Below are 16,832 nucleotides of genomic sequence, written 5' to 3'. Positions count from 1 at the left end.
TTTAATAGAGAGTTGATACTAGATTTGGATTTCTGCGCAGAAACAGATTTCTTAGCTGTCACAAATTCGCGTTTTTCTCTCTGTAGAAGAATCAACAAAATCTGCGAAAATTCATGCGTGATCCTCAGATATGTACGCAACTTTTATTAGTTTTGATTTTTTCCATCTGAGCAAGTTAAGTGCCTCTAAAAAATTCGTATTTACGGACTGTTCTGTTTTGACAGATTCTGCCTTTTATTTCGCATTGCCTCTTTTACTGTGTTTGAGTGGATTTCTTTGCTCCATTAAATTTCAGTAGCTTTGGGTAATATCCAGAAGTGTTGGAAATGATTGTGTCCTTGCTGAACATGTGAATTTTTGATTATGCACTAACCCTCTAATGAGATTGCTTTGAGTTTGGTGTGGAGGAAGTTTTCAAGGATCAAGAGACGAGGATGATATGATATGATCAAGAAGAGTGACAAGTCTAAGCTTGGGGATGCCCCCGTGGTTCATCCCTGCATATTTCAAGAAGACTCAAGTGTCTAAGCTTGGGTATGCCCAAGGCATCCCCTTCTTCATCAACAAACTTATCAGGTCACCTCTAGTGAAACTATATTTTAATTCCGTCACATCGTATGCACTTTACTTGGAGCGTCTGTTTGCTTTTATTTTTGTTTATGTTTGAATAAATTCGGATCCTAGCAATCCTTGTGTTGGAGAGAGACACGCTCCACTTTTTCATTTGAACACTTGTGTTCTTCGTTTTATCTTTAATATTCATGGCGAAAGCTGAAAGCCGCATCACTTATTTATTTGGTTGGAAACAGAAAATGCCTCATATTGTCTTGAATAATTTGATACTTGGCAATTGTTTTGAGCTCTCAAGTAGATCATGTTTAAGTTCTCATGTAGTTTAAATCTATTAGTGGAGAACTACCGTAGAGCTTGTTGAAATTTGGATTGCATGATTGGTCTCTCTAAGGTCTAGATATTTTCTAGTGAAAGTGTTTGAACAACAAGGAAGACAGTGTAGAGTCTTATAATGCTTGCAATATGTTCTTGTGTAAGTTTTTGCTGTACCGGTTCATACTTGTGTTTGCTTCAAACAACCTTGCTAGCCAAAGCCTTGTAGTGAGAGGAAATGCTTCTCGTGCATCCAAAACCTTGAGCCAAAACCTATGCCATTTGTTTCCACCATAACTACCTATATGTGGTATTTTTCTGCCATTTCAAAGTAAATTGCTTGCGTGCTACCTTTAAAAATTCATTCCTTATCTTTGCAATACATAGCTCATGGGAAAGTAGCCTAAAAAACTATTGTGGTAATGAATATGTTGCTATGTATCTTAGTTCTTATAAGTTGCTTGTTGAGCGGTAACCATGTTTCTGGGGACGCCATCAACCTATACCTTTGTTGAATATCATGTGAGTTGCTATGCATGTTCGTCTTGTCTGAAGTAAGGGAGATTTTCCATGAGTTGAATGGTTTGAGTATGCATGTTGTTAGAGAAGAACATTGGGCCGCCAACCAAAGCCATGTATCATGGTGGAAGTTTCAGCTTGGATATTAATCCTCAGAATCTCTTATGAGAATATTATTTGTTGTTGAATGCTTAAAGCATTAAAAAGAGGAGTCCATTATCTGTTTTCTATGTTGTCCCGGTATGGATGTCCCAACGGACGTGTGCTTTACCGTCACAAGGAAGCTGCTTTTCTGGCGCAGTTATACCCCAGGGATTTCTAACTCCCACACGCCAACATATATCATGCATATCTTGTTGATGTAGCATTTGCATTTGGATAGATACAATGCAATATTACGACATACAAATTCATGTATGGTTGGTGATATGTTTGGCTTTGATTTTTTACCTATGTTGTATTAGTATGTCTTGTATGGTGGGGTTCATGCACTCTTCATGTCGAAGGTATTCGCCAATTTGAGCAATAAAATGGTCTATTGTGATTTTTGAAATCATTTGTCTTCTTCCCAATATCTATTTTTGTGTTGTTGTGATGTGAGGGTTCATGTAGTCCCGCTGGTCGATGGAATAGTCTAAAGTGACCGAAAGCCATGTGCTATGGCTAATTGGGAGTACATTTTAATTTTATCCCGTAGTTTTCGTTGATTGTCATCAATTGTCTTCAACATATTGGATATTGGGTATTAGTGATATATCAATGTACCATGTGCAGTTAAGTCGGAGAAAAAGTATATATATATTTTCCATTGAACTTGTTCCAAACATGCCTTCTTTAATTAGTAGAAACAATGTATATATATCTTCTATTTAAAAGTTTGGTCCCTTTTTGTTAGATTCCTATTTGGTTTATTTTTTGAAAAAAAACGAAAACATTCTAGTAACTGAAACAATGGACAATAATTATTCTATAAAAAATTAGTTAGTTCTCACTTTAAAAGGTTGCTCCTTTTTTGTTAGATTTTCCAAATTTTGGTCAAAATACAAACATCTAAAAAAATCTTATTTTTTGTAATGGATAAAATGGACACGGGTTACTACGGAAAAATCTTGATTCTTTTAATAATCCTTTTAAAATTTTGGTCCCTTTTTGTCAGATTCACAAAAGTTTGGTAAAATTTCAAATGTTTACAAAAACTGGAAAAAATGGTGAATTATTCTGGAAAAGTTTCAGATGATTTAATGAAGTTAATTAGGGACGAAGTGAAAACTGAAGCCCACTTGTTGCTTAAGTTGATGTTATGCGAAAGTGTCTCACCGAATATTTAAAGGTGGGTTGTTCAATTTTCTCTGTATAAAACGTTGACCAAAGGGGGGGGGGGGTCACTTCCTTGGCTATCCATTGTTAGGAAAAAGATGAAACCTTTCCAATGACGGATTGCAAATCGCTAGATAGCACCCATTTAATTCGGTTGCACATGCGACTCGAAACCCATGTTGACGAGCTTTTTAAAATTGTTAGATAACTTGTTTATTCTCCTCTCTATATGTTCTCATTTTCTCTCTTCTCTCGTGTGTTATATTATTGGTGTAACGAGACGAATTATATACTTTCTTGGTCTTAGAGAATTTGCCTGCATGCCGTATAATCCCAAAACTTGACCATATATGTAAGAGACTACCTAAAAGCTGATTGTTTCTTCAGAAAACTCATATAACTGGTGTTGTACGCAACAGTGTCACCGAAAATTTCTTGTTTCGCAAAAGGCAGAGTGGTGGCACGAGTAGTCGGAGCGTGTGTCTCGTCGCCTCATGCGTACTTGTACCGCCAGTTCCCATCAGTTAGTCGTCCGGTGGAGTACGTAGGGCACTGTTGTCTCATGATACAGGACTGGCGGTTAGTACACATCTTTCGGTGCGGCTTCAATATGCCTCAGGCCTCAACCCAAAGCTCTCCTCTCACATCACCACCACCCCCTTTGCTTTGCCTGCCATCAGCCCATCATCGATCACATCACAAATCTCCGGACAGCTCGCCGCCGGGCCGGCCACCGCCAGATGCTTGGGATCGCCGCCTTTTCTTCTGTCTCGACGGCCGCACGCACGCACGCGCGTCCAAGAGGCGGTCGACAAATGTCGCCGTCGCATGTAAAGTCCGGTTAAGGTTGGTCGCACTAACGACAGATGCTCGTATGCTTACCTGCCCTCACTTTATTTCTAGAGCCTAGCTAGCCCATTCAAGGATGCTTGCTTGAGTTAGGACTTAGGAGTGGTTACCACTCCCACCATGATGCTTAATCATAGCCATGACTCTCAGTGCCATGGTACTTAGTCCCAATCGCAATGATAATGCTGATCAAAAGGGGATAACACAGTTCACGGGGGTGGCCCATATGGCGCTCTTAAGTAGCCTTTCTGGGTAGCTTAGCTAGCTAGCCTAATCATCATCGCCTGGAAAGAGCATTGCTAGTGGCAGTTAGCAAAATCCAGCACGGATAATCACTTGCATAGGAGCAGTATTACGACCCCCGTGAACACGCATGTTCAGCAGCTGGTTCACATGGTTTATCGTGATGTGGAGGCACACAAATCACGACCTGGTCCTCGACCTGGACGCGTATCCTTAATTTTGTTGCGAAACAGCTGGACGTGTATGTTGAAAATGAAACAAAAAATAACCCTTGGACCAAACTATGGCACAAAATAAACCCCTTTTTAAATTATTTAAAAAAAAACCCATCAAATAGCGCTTGTCATCGTGGCGCTGCCCTCCCACCAATGTGGCAAAGCGGTGTCCCATCTAGCCCAAAGATGATGGTTGGGGCGCTACCATTTGGATCGATCTAGCTGTGAGAGGACGGTACGGAGCGCCCTGGTGACAAACGCTACCAAAAGAGGTTGGTTTTCCAAAATAATTTTGGCAGGGTTTATTTTGTGCCATAGTTTGCTTTGAGACTACAAAATAAATTTTACTCTTCAACTTGCGATACCGTTGTGTCCATATTTTCGAGTACAGGCGTGGCCGCGTGGGAGCTATGGTATTGCTTTTGTATCAGAGCATCTCCAGTCGCGTCCCCCAAAGGGATTTGGGGCGCGCCGGACAAAAAAAGCGTTCCAGCCGCGTCCCCCAAAGCCCATTTTTGTCCGGCGCGGCCCGATACGGTGTCCGGCGCCCCGAGCCCGTCCCCGCCCCACAGGGGACGCACCGGGGACGCTGGACACACCGAAAAGTGAGGCGGGCTCCCACATGTCGGCGACTATTTGCATAAACCGTTGGTTCGCACCTCTTTTCTCGTCGCTCCTTCGTTCCCGCGCCTCCCACCCCACCGCCGCCGCTGGATTTCCCGGCCGTTTGGGCGTCCGATCCGTGCTGCGAGTCAGCACCGTTGTCGCGGCCGGGGCTCCCGCCGGTCGTGCCGCCGCCTCCGCGTCGCCGCGCCTCCCGAACGCGCCGTCAAATCCGCCCCACCTCCGCGCACAGAAGATGCTCGACGACTTGCCGTGCAGGCGCGATTGGTCAGCTGTTTGTTGCGTCGTCCGCCTCGGCGCAATTTTAACCATTGATTTTGCTTTAGCCATGGACAGCGACGATGAGATGCTTGCCCTCGCTCGCCGGAGGACGAGCAAGCGTTCGACGACGACCTCGCGGGAGCATTTGCTGATCATCGCGTCCCTCCAGGACATGCTTGACGCTGAGACGGAGAAGAGGAAGAGGCCGCGCCGCAGAGGATCAAGGCCGGGAAGAAGGAAGTCGAAGGGCATGCTCCACCATGCAACTATGAGATCAATGGCCACCAATATACCAAAGGCTATTATCTAGCCGATGGTATATATCCAAAATGGGCCACTTTTGTCAAAACAATCTCGAATCCATCAGGTCTGAAGAATTCTCACTTTGCTACACGACGAGAGGCTTGCGGGAAGGATGTCGAGCGGGCATTTGGTGTGCTTCAAGCACAATTTGCCATTGTCCGGCACCCTGCTCTAAGCTGGTCTCACGACCAAATGTGGGAGGTGATGCAGGCTTGTGTGATCATGCACAACATGATCATCGAGGATGACCGCAAGAATCATGTTAGGTCACATGTTGGTCCCTATGAGTGTCAAGGCCCTCTCGCGGAGGTTGATCATGAGTTGCCTGCAGATTTTGCTCGATTTTCTCGCCATGCACGCAGAGATCCGTGACAGCAATGTGCATGAGCAACTTCAAGCTGATCTCGTTGAGCATTTGTGGAGGATCAAAGGAAATACCGTGGCACCTTGATGTATCATCTAGCCCTTTTTATTATATTTGATTACTTGTTTTATTGTTTGTTGTAATTTAATTTGAAAACAATCCTCGAAAACATTTTTTTTCATATGCTACATTTGATATAAATGGTTTATGTGTTAAAAAAATTATTTTAAATGTTTGGGGCGCGTTTGGGGACGCGGCTGGGGAGCGACGTCCCCCAAACGCGGCACGAACAAAACACGTCCCCCAAACGCTCAATCCGGCGCGGTTTGGGGGACGGTTTGGGGGACGCGGCTGGAGATGCTCTCAGGATACTAAAGATTACAATACATATCAGGGTATAAGTAAGATACTAACAGATTAAGATATCATTACATACGTATGGATTGGCAATGGTAGGTATCGTAAAATCGGGTATCGGAATAGTGACAACTGCCACCACGGTGACAACGTTGTATCTCCCTGCGCGTTATTTTTCCCCCGTTTCCGTTATGGAAAATGTGTTGGCCATGGATTGCGGAAGTCGCCCAACTGCCGGCCGCAGTGCCGAACGCCGCGTAGTTTGTTTAAGCGCCGACCGACGGAAATCACGAAATGGATTTCCAACACGCGTAGAATAGAATAGAATAGAGGTGTGTCTCTCTGTCTGTGTGCATCGGCTGATAACAGGCGATCGAGCCAGATGTGGGCGACATGTCGCACGCGATCCGCGTACATCGATCGTGCCTCGTACGAGTTCTTCCACTTCTTCGTGGTGTACATGTGGTGGTGGTGAAGTCAGCGGGCACATCCTAAAGTGTCGGTCGTTAGCTAATTTTGCTGCACAGCCGAGATCGACGCCAACATACAGTTTTCCATGGATTTTATATCTGTGTAGGTGTGCTTCGGTAGCTTATCCGCCGACGGTTGAGCAACTACTATACTAGCAAAGTCTTCCCAAGCCACAATTGTTTAGGCAAACAAAGACGAGGACCAGCAAGCAAGCTAGGTTTTCTTAGGTCCATGCAAGCTTGATTGTTGAAAACTTGAGATCGATGGCACAACGATTTAAAACAATAGCTTGCCGCCACGAAAAACAGTTTGCAGCCATCTTGACTGTATCATCATAACTAAAGAAACATGGACTGGGAGCCAGTTAACTCTGCGAGCAGCCTTTGTTTTATGCGGCGGAGCTTTTCCGGCATGCATGTGCCGGGGGAATTTTCGGCTTGTCGCTCGCTGCTGCTGGAATGGGTCTCGCTCTTGCAGCGCCATCTGATCACCCATGGATCTCTTCACATGCCATGCACTAGTTGGTTGGAAGCGGCATTGTTTATGCGCCACTTGACCTGTACAACAACTTAATTGAGTGAGTTCCAAACAAAAATGATCTACAATTTGAGTTATCTACTCTCTTATTTTAACTTGATTGCTTGCTACTTTAATCTTGGTGTGGAATTTATAACTGTAAAACTGGGATATCATCATTCATATGTATATCAGTATTCACTCCGTTCCCTATTAAGTAACTCTGATTTACTACAACTTTATGTTATATCAGAGTCAATTAAAAAAAACAGAGGGAGTATATGTTAACACGAACTCTACAACCCACGGGGACAAAAGGGGTTGGTATTAGCTTGCGGGGAAGTTGCATCATCGCCCCGCAACTCGATTACTCCATCATCGCGCTGGTTCTCCTGGTGGTGCTTCTTCGCAGTACCGGGTGGTGGCTGGAGACCTTCTTCGCCAGAGCTCTCTGGTGGAGGTTGGATTTCGGTGGTAGAGCTGGCTAGGTCATCTTCAATAAGCGCTGCGATGAACCAGAGTGGGCATGTCCATGTATTTCTTCATCTTCTGTTGGCCATCGTGTTGATGGGCATGAAACGGTTCGAGAACGTGTACTTCACTGCAGATCTGAGGAGCGGGATCTTCCTGAAACTGCAAACAAGGAGATCTCTGGGAGCTCATCCTCAGCGGCACTCGTCGACGGCCTGATGTCATCCTAGCGCCGACTCTCATGGCTGCGGCCGCTTCGAGCGCTAGCATCGACATGTGCTACCTCACTTTCTTCCTCCCCGTCGGTGTGCCAGATGAGAGGATCTTCCGCAGCCGCGTCATGGCATTCATGATCACCTGCACTGTCCCAAGTGGTGTCGTCCCCGGTGACAGCGTGGGTGGCCGTGGTGGCGAGCTCTTCGTTGTCGGTCGAGAAGGACCCAATGGCGTTTTCAAATTTCTTTTGAGGGTGCTTGTTTCAAAAGGGGAGGGCTATGCTGTAATTTCCTTTTGAGTAAACCGCACTGGCGGTCCTAATTCTTTTTCCGTCCCTTTACTTTAGTCCCTATTCTTTAAAATTGAACGTCTAGGTCCTAAATCTTTCGTAAATGATTCATAGAAGGTCCTAAATCGGTCTGACCAACGTTGACCTATCTGTGTGGCGTTTGACCACTGCCACGTCGACACTGGAGCCCGGGAAGAGTACCGGCTGGACTAGCATTTTTGCAAAAATGGCCATTATTTTGTATTTCTTTCAAAGCACGGTCCCTTTCCGTCCCCACTTCAGATCTTTGACGCGCGCCAAACAAGGGCCCGTGCGACCTGCGTCGATAGCTAGATGCGTACGTGCGCGAACTATGGCGGCGGCCTGGTGCAGGTGGCAGCGGTCGTGGCCGGGCAACGGGGCAAGTGCTAGGGCCATCGCAGCCAGAGGTGGTCTCCTGCGAGCTGCGGAGGTGGCAGCGTGAGCTTTGGCGGCGGCCAGGGTGGGTGCAGGTGCGCGCGACCGGCGGCGTCAGACAGAGGCGTGCGCGCGTGGCGTCGGCCAGGGGCATGAGTGAGTGGCGGTGGCCATGGCGGGTACGGGCGCGCGACCAGCGGCTGCGGCTAGGGGCATCGCGAGTGGAGGTGCCCATGGTGGGTGCGGGCGTGCGCGCAGGGCGGTGGCCAGGACGGGTGCGGGTGCGTGCGACCGGCGGCAGCAGCCGTGGGTGTGCGCGCGTGGTATCGGCCAGGGGCATATGCGAGTGGCGGTGGCCATGGTGGGTGCGGGCGCGCGACCAGCGGCTACGGCCAAGGCGTGCGCGCGTGGCGGCGGCCAGAGCGGGTGCGGGCGTACGCGAGCGGCGGTTGCGGCCAGAGGCGTGCGTGCGTGGCGGCGGCCAGAGCGGGTGCGGGCGTACGCGAGCGGCGGTTGCCGCCAGAGGCGGGCGTGCGTGGAGGCGGCCAGAGCGGATGCGGGCGTACGCGAGCGGCGGTTGCGGCCAGAGGCGTGCGTGCGTGGCTGCGCGAGCTTGGGAGGAGGGCCACGCCGCGACGAGCTAGGGGTGGCACATAGCGAGCTCCGGCAGTACAGCAGGCTCCCGCCCCGCGCCATCACTGGGACATGTGGTTTGGAAGGAATACAACTGATTGTCCATTTCGCAAATATACATGTCTGGCTGGGACCCATTGTCGACTTGGCTCTAGTCAACGTAGATAAAACCAATTTAGGACCTCATGTGAATCAGTTATGAAAAAATTAGGATCTAGGTGTTCAATTTTAAAGAATAGGGATCAAAGTAAAGGCACATGAAAAGAATTAGGATCGCCCATGCAGTTTTCTCTTTCCTTTTCCTTTGAGGTCCTCTATGTGTCATGTAATCTTTTTTATTTGAGATATGTTTTTTTTTTTTTTTTTTTTTTTGAGAAAAGAGCTCCACCTTTATTCAACTCAAAGTTATTGTTTTACAAACACCTTCAGGTGGATTAATAAGCCAAACATGGCGACCTAAGCTATCATGAATGGAAGATCTAGCTAGGTTGTGAGCATCAACATTGGACTGCCGATTCTCATGCTTCACCTCGAGAACAGTTAGAGCTGCTCCCGCCTCCTTTATTTCCCGTACAATCTGTCCATAAACACCATGGACCTCTCCTTCTCTGATCGCACGTACAACATTGGCGCAGTCACTCGCTAGACGGACTCGTCTCAAGTAGAGATCCTGTGCCAGCGCCAAGCCTTCCCTACAAGCCGCCACCTCCATTGTCTCCGGGTCGCACACTCCCTCAACTACTAGGGTCGAGGCGCCCAGAAAAACTCCTCTTTCATCCCGCGCTACAGCAGCCACGGATGCCATGCTTGAATTCTTGGATAATGCCGCGTCCACGTTAATTTTGCTCATCCCTGGTGGGGGAGGAATCCACCTGGGCGCAGGCCGCACCGCAGCCACCTTCTGCTTCGTTGGAGCAACAATCATTAAGTCGTCAATGAATCTTGAGATATGTGTCATGTAGTCCTACGGCTCCTATTTAATGCAGTTTTCAGGTCCTTCGAGGTACATCCTGTGTTAAGAAAAACACTAACCATCAACAATAGATAACAAGGCCCACACAGAAGCCCACAGCCCGTGAGGCCGCACCAGTCCACCGCCCACGCGGTTCAGCTCAACCGAGCCGTGAAGGCCTTACTGTCACTGGTCACTGGTCAGTGCGCTGAGCGAGCATTTGGCAACGCGCGGCAAGCCTTGGCAGTCGCCACGTTGCCTCTACACAGAGCAACCAGCGCCCCGCCGAGCACGGATCACTACCGAATTCATTCATCGCGGCTAGTCTAGGTTCAGAGCAGGGTGTACGTACAGTGTGACCTCCGATCATCCACCCATCTAATCCACCTCCGAAATGTCCATCTCCCTCCGCCTCGCCGTCCCGCCGTCGGCGCCGCCCCCCACGCTACGCCGCCGGCAACTGAACCCGAGAGCCTGCAGCAATGCCGTCGCTGTCGCCATTTCGCCGCTTCCGTCATTACGGCCGCCACGCGCGCTCAGGTACAGTCCTATCGAGTTGTACTACTAGCTATGTGTCGCGCGCACGGCTTTCGTCTGCGTCGAGTAGCTCGCCAACAAAACGCTGCATAGCTCGCATCGCCGGGGGATAATTTGGCTGGATCACAAGAAGACTAGACTTGCGGATTCATCATGGGTTTTCTGGCGATCTGCAGGGGAGCCGCGCCTCGGCCGTCGGGCGCGTGGTGGCGCCGCCGGGGAGACGCCGCCGTGTGCTGCGCGTCGGCGCACGTCAGCGCCGAGACTATGCAGTGGGCGTCCGTCGGGGCCGCCGCGTGAGTACACAATGGAAACCAACTTTAGCCTTCCTTTCTATGTGCACGACTACATGTTTATTACCAGTTGTAGTTACACGAGTTTATCTGTGTGTGAACAGAGATAACTTACAACTGTAATCTGTAGACTGTACAGTTCTGATTCTAAGACGGGATGTGTTGTTTTCGTTCTGTGCAGTTTATTGATGCTTGCTAAGGGCACGTCCGTACACAAATCCTTCCTTGTCCCTTTCCTTGCTCTACAAGCACCTTCTGAGGTCATCGCATGGATCAAGTAAGGTGCCAGCATTTGGCAGAAGATAAGAATCAGAGTTTTTCACTTGCACATTTGTTGTATCGTACTATCTGCTGAGACGTGCTTAATTTGTGGCAACAACCTTCATTTTCAGAGGTGACTATGGTCAATGGACCGCATTTCTTGGGCTTCTTCTGCGTCTCCTGTACTTCATCCCAGGTATAGGAATACAGTAGCAAAGCTGCTGATGCAGATAATATTGAACATTTCCTTTCTAAAGCTACAGGGAACTTTTCGTTATCATGTTTTCCCTTTCTTCGTAACACTCTTATTGGCTTTCGCCAGCACCGGTTTGAAAAGATCTAGATGCATGACTTTGTCATACTATCTGCATTTGTACAATTGCAGGTGAATTGGAGCTTCCGTTGTCGACGATGCTGTTCGTTAGCATAGCTCCTCACCAGTTTATGAACTTGAGGTGAGAGAGATTGTACTTACATCTGAAGAACTTCAGAGTTCTGACTTGTAGAGTTACGGCTAACGTTTTTGTATACCACACAGTGCGTGCCAGTTGGATGAATGATTTCTAACATAACTTGTGTAATCTTGTGACAGGGGGACTCAAGACTCGGTAATATTGTCATTGATGATTGCAGCTTATCTCGCGTTCCAGCATTTCAGTGGGGCCGGAAGTGTTAGGAAGGCCTTCGATCGTGGAGCGATAGTTGCAACCTTGTCCATCATCTGCATCACGCTTATCCCTCTCCTGTTATTGTTCTAATTAATTCCTGTTAAGGCGCTGAAGCTTTGCTTGACACAACTTGTGGAGATGTGGAGATAGAAGTGCCGGAGGCTACGAACCTGCAGAAAAATAAGGAAATTACATAACCCTGTGCTGCAAGATCCTATCATTACTTGCAGCCTTTTTCTGGTTGAAAGCGGCTTATGATTCACCTGCTGGTTTAGGCCCTTTAAGCATTTCATTTATTATGATATAAAATGGTTAAAGGTTTCAACTCAAGGTTCAGTATAGTTTCTCATATGCCTGGCTTGTTTTCTGAGAGAGAAATGTAATCTATGTTAACAGATTCTTGCTTCCGATTTTTTCGAAGCAGTGCTGAGATGTCTGTGCCGCTGTGGAACGCTAAGTTTTCAGATATTTGGAATAGAACATGGTACCAGAACCAGATTCTGATGTTTTGGGGTAGTTATCTGACTATAGTAAACAATAGTCAGATATACAGGAACTCAGAGAGATTCCTGAACATTTTCGGAAAAACAAAGTAAAACTCTGACTATACCAGCAATATGTCTTGAAATCAGATTCTGATGTTTTGTGGTAGTTATCGATATACAGGAACCCAGAGAGATTCCTGAACATTTTCGAAAAAACACAGTAAAACTCTGACTATACCAGCAATATTATGATGTTAGTGTGCTCTCTTTATATCCGATATGTTGTTAGCTTATTATGCAGCCGTAGTAGTAAAGAAGAAGCAAAACACACCATATAAGCCAAGAAATATCTCAACCAACTATATGAGTGGAGATTTTTGGCTCTGGTGGCTCAAGTGATCCCTGTTGTTACTCCCTCCAAACTTTGTACTAAATTCCCGGCATTTATTACGGATATGAGGGAATACGTTTTAAAAAAGAAAAGTTTTCTGCTTGTAGTCGCTTAAAATGATCTACCGTACGGTGTCGGACTATGCATGATAGACTCTTACCTAATGTTTCCGTATAGAAGTTAAGATAGCAAATGTACTGAAATCAACATAGCATATTGAAACTATTAACTGCATCTCATATACAAGCCTTATAAATTCACCAATCAGTCGTCCTACGCATCTTAAATAATTTAAAAAGAAATTCCAAAGTGTATTTTGCTTTGTTGTATACTAATACCAGTACTTTCTGAAATCAATTGTAAGCAATATCTCAAATTAATTAACACAGAGACTCATTTAGTTGGGCTGACTGCAACAAGATGGACGTCAGAAATATACGAGTATGTTTTATCCACCAAAACCAAAACACAATGTTACTTTTGTTTGGAAAGAAATATAAGGACTTGTCTCGCCATCACCTCTGGTCAAACAATGTCATTTTCTACACCTCGAAATTCTGTGGATAAGGCATCACTACACACAATAAATTTGCACCAAGTGTTCCTTCCGCAAACTGACATCCTCCAATATACATTGACACTACCCTGACAACAACTAGTTATTAGTATATCTATCAAAGTTTAAAATAGCGGACTACGCTTCTCAGCGGAGTTAGTTTCTAGGCGCTACGGAATCTATAACGGAGCTAAGTTGTTTAGCGTTTTTCTACAAAACAAGAAAACTTCTAGAAAAAAAGCACCAAATATTCATATTATTTATAAATATGACATGAAATTCAATAATACAAACTTGTACTCAACAAGCATGATGATTGTAATAATAAAAGTAGTGCATAAATACATATTACATAAGTAGGTATAACTTTTAAATTTAAATTTTAAAATATTTAAGCTTAACGGAGAAATAACGCTATTTTGGCCCTATTTAGCGTTTTAGCGCGATTTAACAAGCTATTAGCGAGAGATTCTATTTAGCGCTAAAAGTGGTTATCTTTAGCGGGAGTGTTGTGAATCCACTATAGCGATGCTATAGCGAAGGGATAGCTAGCTATTTAATACTTTAATCTCTATATGTTTGGGCGATTGCCGTTATTTGGTCGCTATGATTATGCAGAATTGATAAGGTTTTTAATAATAAGTGGTCTTCTCTTATGCAGGTCATCACCCGTTGCACAGCTATACTTTGTGGTCACCTCTACAACATGTGGAGAATCACGACCTCTTTACGGAGGTGTCTACAAGGTTGGAAGATATTGTCAGAGATATTTTATCCAACATGAATGGCAGCGTGATCTATGGATTGGCACTCCTTCGTCATAGATGTGTTTTACTATTATTTTTTTGATACTTTTCGAGAACAGCAGTATGATAGATATTTGTACCACTTTGTACGGTTGTGTTCATTCTAGCTATCCAGAGGCCAGTGTAATACTTCCTGAATAACAAAACCGCCCATTATGGAATTTTTTTTGGGCATTCCGTTCTTTTGAGCTTCTCCCCACCTTGTATCATTGAGTCTTATTACGTATCATCTTGTTTCATTGTGTTTTAGAATTCAAATTTGAGTTTTATCGAAATAAAACGTTTTTAGGTTTGTTTGAAAGATATAACGAAAAGAAATATACAGATTCAAACGAAGTATTAATCGGATATACATGTCAACAAATATGGCTATTTCAAATTCGATACAAGAAATTAAATCAATATATTAAATAGGAAAGAGTACTATTATGGGGTAGCCTACAGATTCCCTCAATTTTTTTTTGTGAAACCCAGTACAGACACAGACGCTCACACATCCATACATACACTCATCCCTATGAACGTACACACGCACACCCTACCTCTATGAGCAGTTTCGAGAGACTGAGTCCAAAAAACTGAATCGACGGGTCTGGAGATTGACTAAGTCACCACGGATGCCTCGCTGTCGACGGAAACGTTGAATATTCCGTATTTTTTTTGAAATTCAATATATATTAACCCGAGTCAGCAAGTCGCCTCATTAAAAATCTTCCAGTCCCCGTAGGTACCCTGGTAAAGAAAAGAGTGCGTAAGAAACTTGCTGCTCCACATCATAGTACTGTTACATCATTCAGGAGAGCAGAGATGATAAAGCTAGGGGGTTCATCGACCCAATTACAGGATATTCTAGTATTAAGACTATTCCTAGCAATTTCATGAGCAACAGTATTAATCTCTCTCCTACAATGAGTAAACTTCACATGTCCAATATTTGCAGCTTGCTCAAAGATATCAGCATAAATGACCGTTGCCTCATTCCAAATTCTTTCTTCTCCTGTGCAAAGTTGGATAACCTCAATTGAGTCAGACTCCACTTCAACAGAGTTGCACCCCATGCGGTTCACCATTCTAAGCCCATGCAAAACTGCCATCGCTTCGGCCATCGCCACGGAGCTCACATGCGGTATGAATGTTGAGGATGCCGCCACACAGTTTCCTTGGGCATCACGCAGAATTGCACCAGATGCACCAGCGTGTTCGACGTCCAAGTATGCCGCGTTGACATTCAATTTCAGATTCCGGGCCAGAGGTCTTGTCCAAGGTGTATTTCTTTGCAGAATTCAGTGGGAGTAAGGATCTTCTTGCATTCGCCGTAATAGCCCTAATCGAGCTGACACACTGCTGAATAGGAGACATCAAAATGTCAAATCTAGGATTTAAACTCTTGTGAGTTGCGGGTGTCACGGCCCACCTAACCATCCAATCCCTCAAATCCTAATCTCCAAGCAAATGAAGGGTCGATCTGTGCACGGGACCTCCCGTGCACGGAAGAACGCCTCTCTCTCTCTCTCCTCTAGCGGGAACGATCAGCTTGTTTCTGCTCCCATGATGCACTGTATCTTTTTGTTCGTTTAAACAGAGTACTACTCAAATAAACAGGGTTCATAACTTGGTGACATCCGATCAACAACTCAAGTTGTAATATCAATATCATCTCCCCCCGGAGAGGCCACTGGTGGTGCCCATGGTCAGCATCGTGGCAGACGATCGATCCGAAGCGGACACGACGAACGAGTCAAACCCTTCACTCTGCAGCAGGGCTAGCATACTGAAGCTCATCTGCGTGGGCGTCAGCTCGGGGAACGGCATGTCACCTTCTAGATACTGCATGACCTGCCGCATGCCAGGCCTCGCGCCGGGCAACGGGTGCGAGCACATCAGCCCCAGCTTGAGCGCCATGACCACCTCGTCGGCGTCATAGTCGCCGCTGAGCCTCGCGTCGACCACCTCGAGGAGCGACTCCTTCTGCCAGTGCCCGAGCACCCAGTCGACCAGCATGAGCCGGCCGTCGTCCATGGTCTGCTCCACGGGCCTCCGGCCGCAGGCCACCTCGAGAATGAACGCTCCGAAGGCAAATACGTCGGTGAGCGGCGAGGCCTTCCCCGTCCGAGCCAGCTCCGGCGCGAGATACCCCATGGTTCCGACCACGTGCGTCGTCTGCGGGTCTTGGCCGTGGTCGTACAACCTGGCGAGGCCGAAGTCGCCCAGCCGCCCGTTCATGTCGGCGTCCAGGAGAACGTTGCTGGCCTTGATGTCCCGGTGTATGATCACCTGCTCGAACTCCTCGTGGATGTACAGCAAGCCCGACGCGACGCCCTTGATGATCCGGAACCTCTGCGCCCAGTCTAGCGTGGTCGGCATGTCCTTGCCGCTGTAGAGGTACTTGTCGAGGCTGCCGTTGGACATGTAGTCGTAGACGAGTAGGAGTTCGCCTTTCCGGCGGCAGTAGCCGAGCAGCTGCACGAGGTTGCGGTGCCGGAGGCGGCCAATGGTGACCACCTCGGCGATAAACTCCTTGATGCCCTGCCTCGAGTCGTGCGACACCTTCTTCACCGCCACCTCCAGCTTGGACTTGGGGAGCACCCCCTTGTGCACCATCCCGAACCCGCCGAACCCCAGCAGCGTCTTGTTCTTGAACCCTTCCGTGGCATGGAACAGGTCCTTGTACGAGAACCTGTGCGGCCCGAACTCCGACTCCCAGTCCTCCCGCACCTCCGCGTACTTGGACCGCCGCCGGACGAGCAGGATAACAGCCGCGACCACGCCAAGGACAAACGCCGCGGTGGCTACCGGCAGAACGATTCCTAGTAGTAGTACCCTGGAACGTGCCTTGGCGCCGAACAGCGGCAGCTTCGGCAGGCTGCCGATGTCGATCGGGGGAGCAGGGCCGTCCATGGCGAGGCTCCAGCCGAGCAGATAGTGGCGCGAGTCCACCGTCCCCGTCGACGAAG

At 47.0% G+C, this 16,832-nt stretch overlaps 2 protein-coding genes across 2 annotated transcripts; one reads left to right on the top strand and one right to left on the bottom strand.

Annotated features, from left to right (window-relative positions):
- Nucleotides 1–10,275: 10,275 nt before the first annotated feature.
- On the top strand, nucleotides 10,276–11,730 carry LOC124663392 (cold-regulated 413 inner membrane protein 1, chloroplastic-like). The gene is made up of 6 exons (XM_047201100.1): nucleotides 10,276–10,421; nucleotides 10,595–10,714; nucleotides 10,893–10,988; nucleotides 11,104–11,168; nucleotides 11,358–11,427; nucleotides 11,565–11,730. The coding sequence occupies exons 1-6, from the start codon at nucleotides 10,276–10,278 to the stop codon at nucleotides 11,728–11,730; spliced, it is 663 nt and encodes a 220-aa protein (XP_047057056.1).
- Nucleotides 11,731–15,488: 3,758 nt separating this feature from the next.
- On the bottom strand, nucleotides 15,489–16,791 carry LOC124668018 (L-type lectin-domain containing receptor kinase SIT2-like). The gene has a single exon (XM_047205224.1). The coding sequence runs from the start codon at nucleotides 16,774–16,776 to the stop codon at nucleotides 15,532–15,534; it is 1,245 nt and encodes a 414-aa protein (XP_047061180.1). The 5' UTR covers nucleotides 16,777–16,791; the 3' UTR covers nucleotides 15,489–15,531.
- Between the last annotated feature and the right edge of the window lie 41 nt (nucleotides 16,792–16,832).

Source organism: Lolium rigidum, chromosome 6 (assembly GCF_022539505.1).
Source record: "Lolium rigidum isolate FL_2022 chromosome 6, APGP_CSIRO_Lrig_0.1, whole genome shotgun sequence".
Taxonomy (NCBI): domain Eukaryota; kingdom Viridiplantae; phylum Streptophyta; class Magnoliopsida; order Poales; family Poaceae; genus Lolium; species Lolium rigidum.
This window is presented reverse-complemented; position numbering and strand designations above follow the sequence as displayed.

What these genes read in the sequence shown, in the direction of transcription:
- LOC124663392 (XM_047201100.1), top strand. Translation starts at nt 10,276, where the DNA reads ATGTCCATCTCCCTCCGCCTCGCCGTCCCGCCGTCGGCGCCGCCCCCC. An exon ending in CGGCCGCCACGCGCGCTCAG is followed by an intron (nt 10,422 to 10,594) that starts GTACAGTCCTAT and finishes GGCGATCTGCAG; the next exon opens with GGGAGCCGCGCCTCGGCCGT. An exon ending in GAGGTCATCGCATGGATCAA is followed by an intron (nt 10,989 to 11,103) that starts GTAAGGTGCCAG and finishes CTTCATTTTCAG; the next exon opens with AGGTGACTATGGTCAATGGA.
- LOC124668018 (XM_047205224.1), bottom strand. Translation starts at nt 16,776, where the DNA reads ATGGACGGCCCTGCTCCCCCGATCGACATCGGCAGCCTGCCGAAGCTG.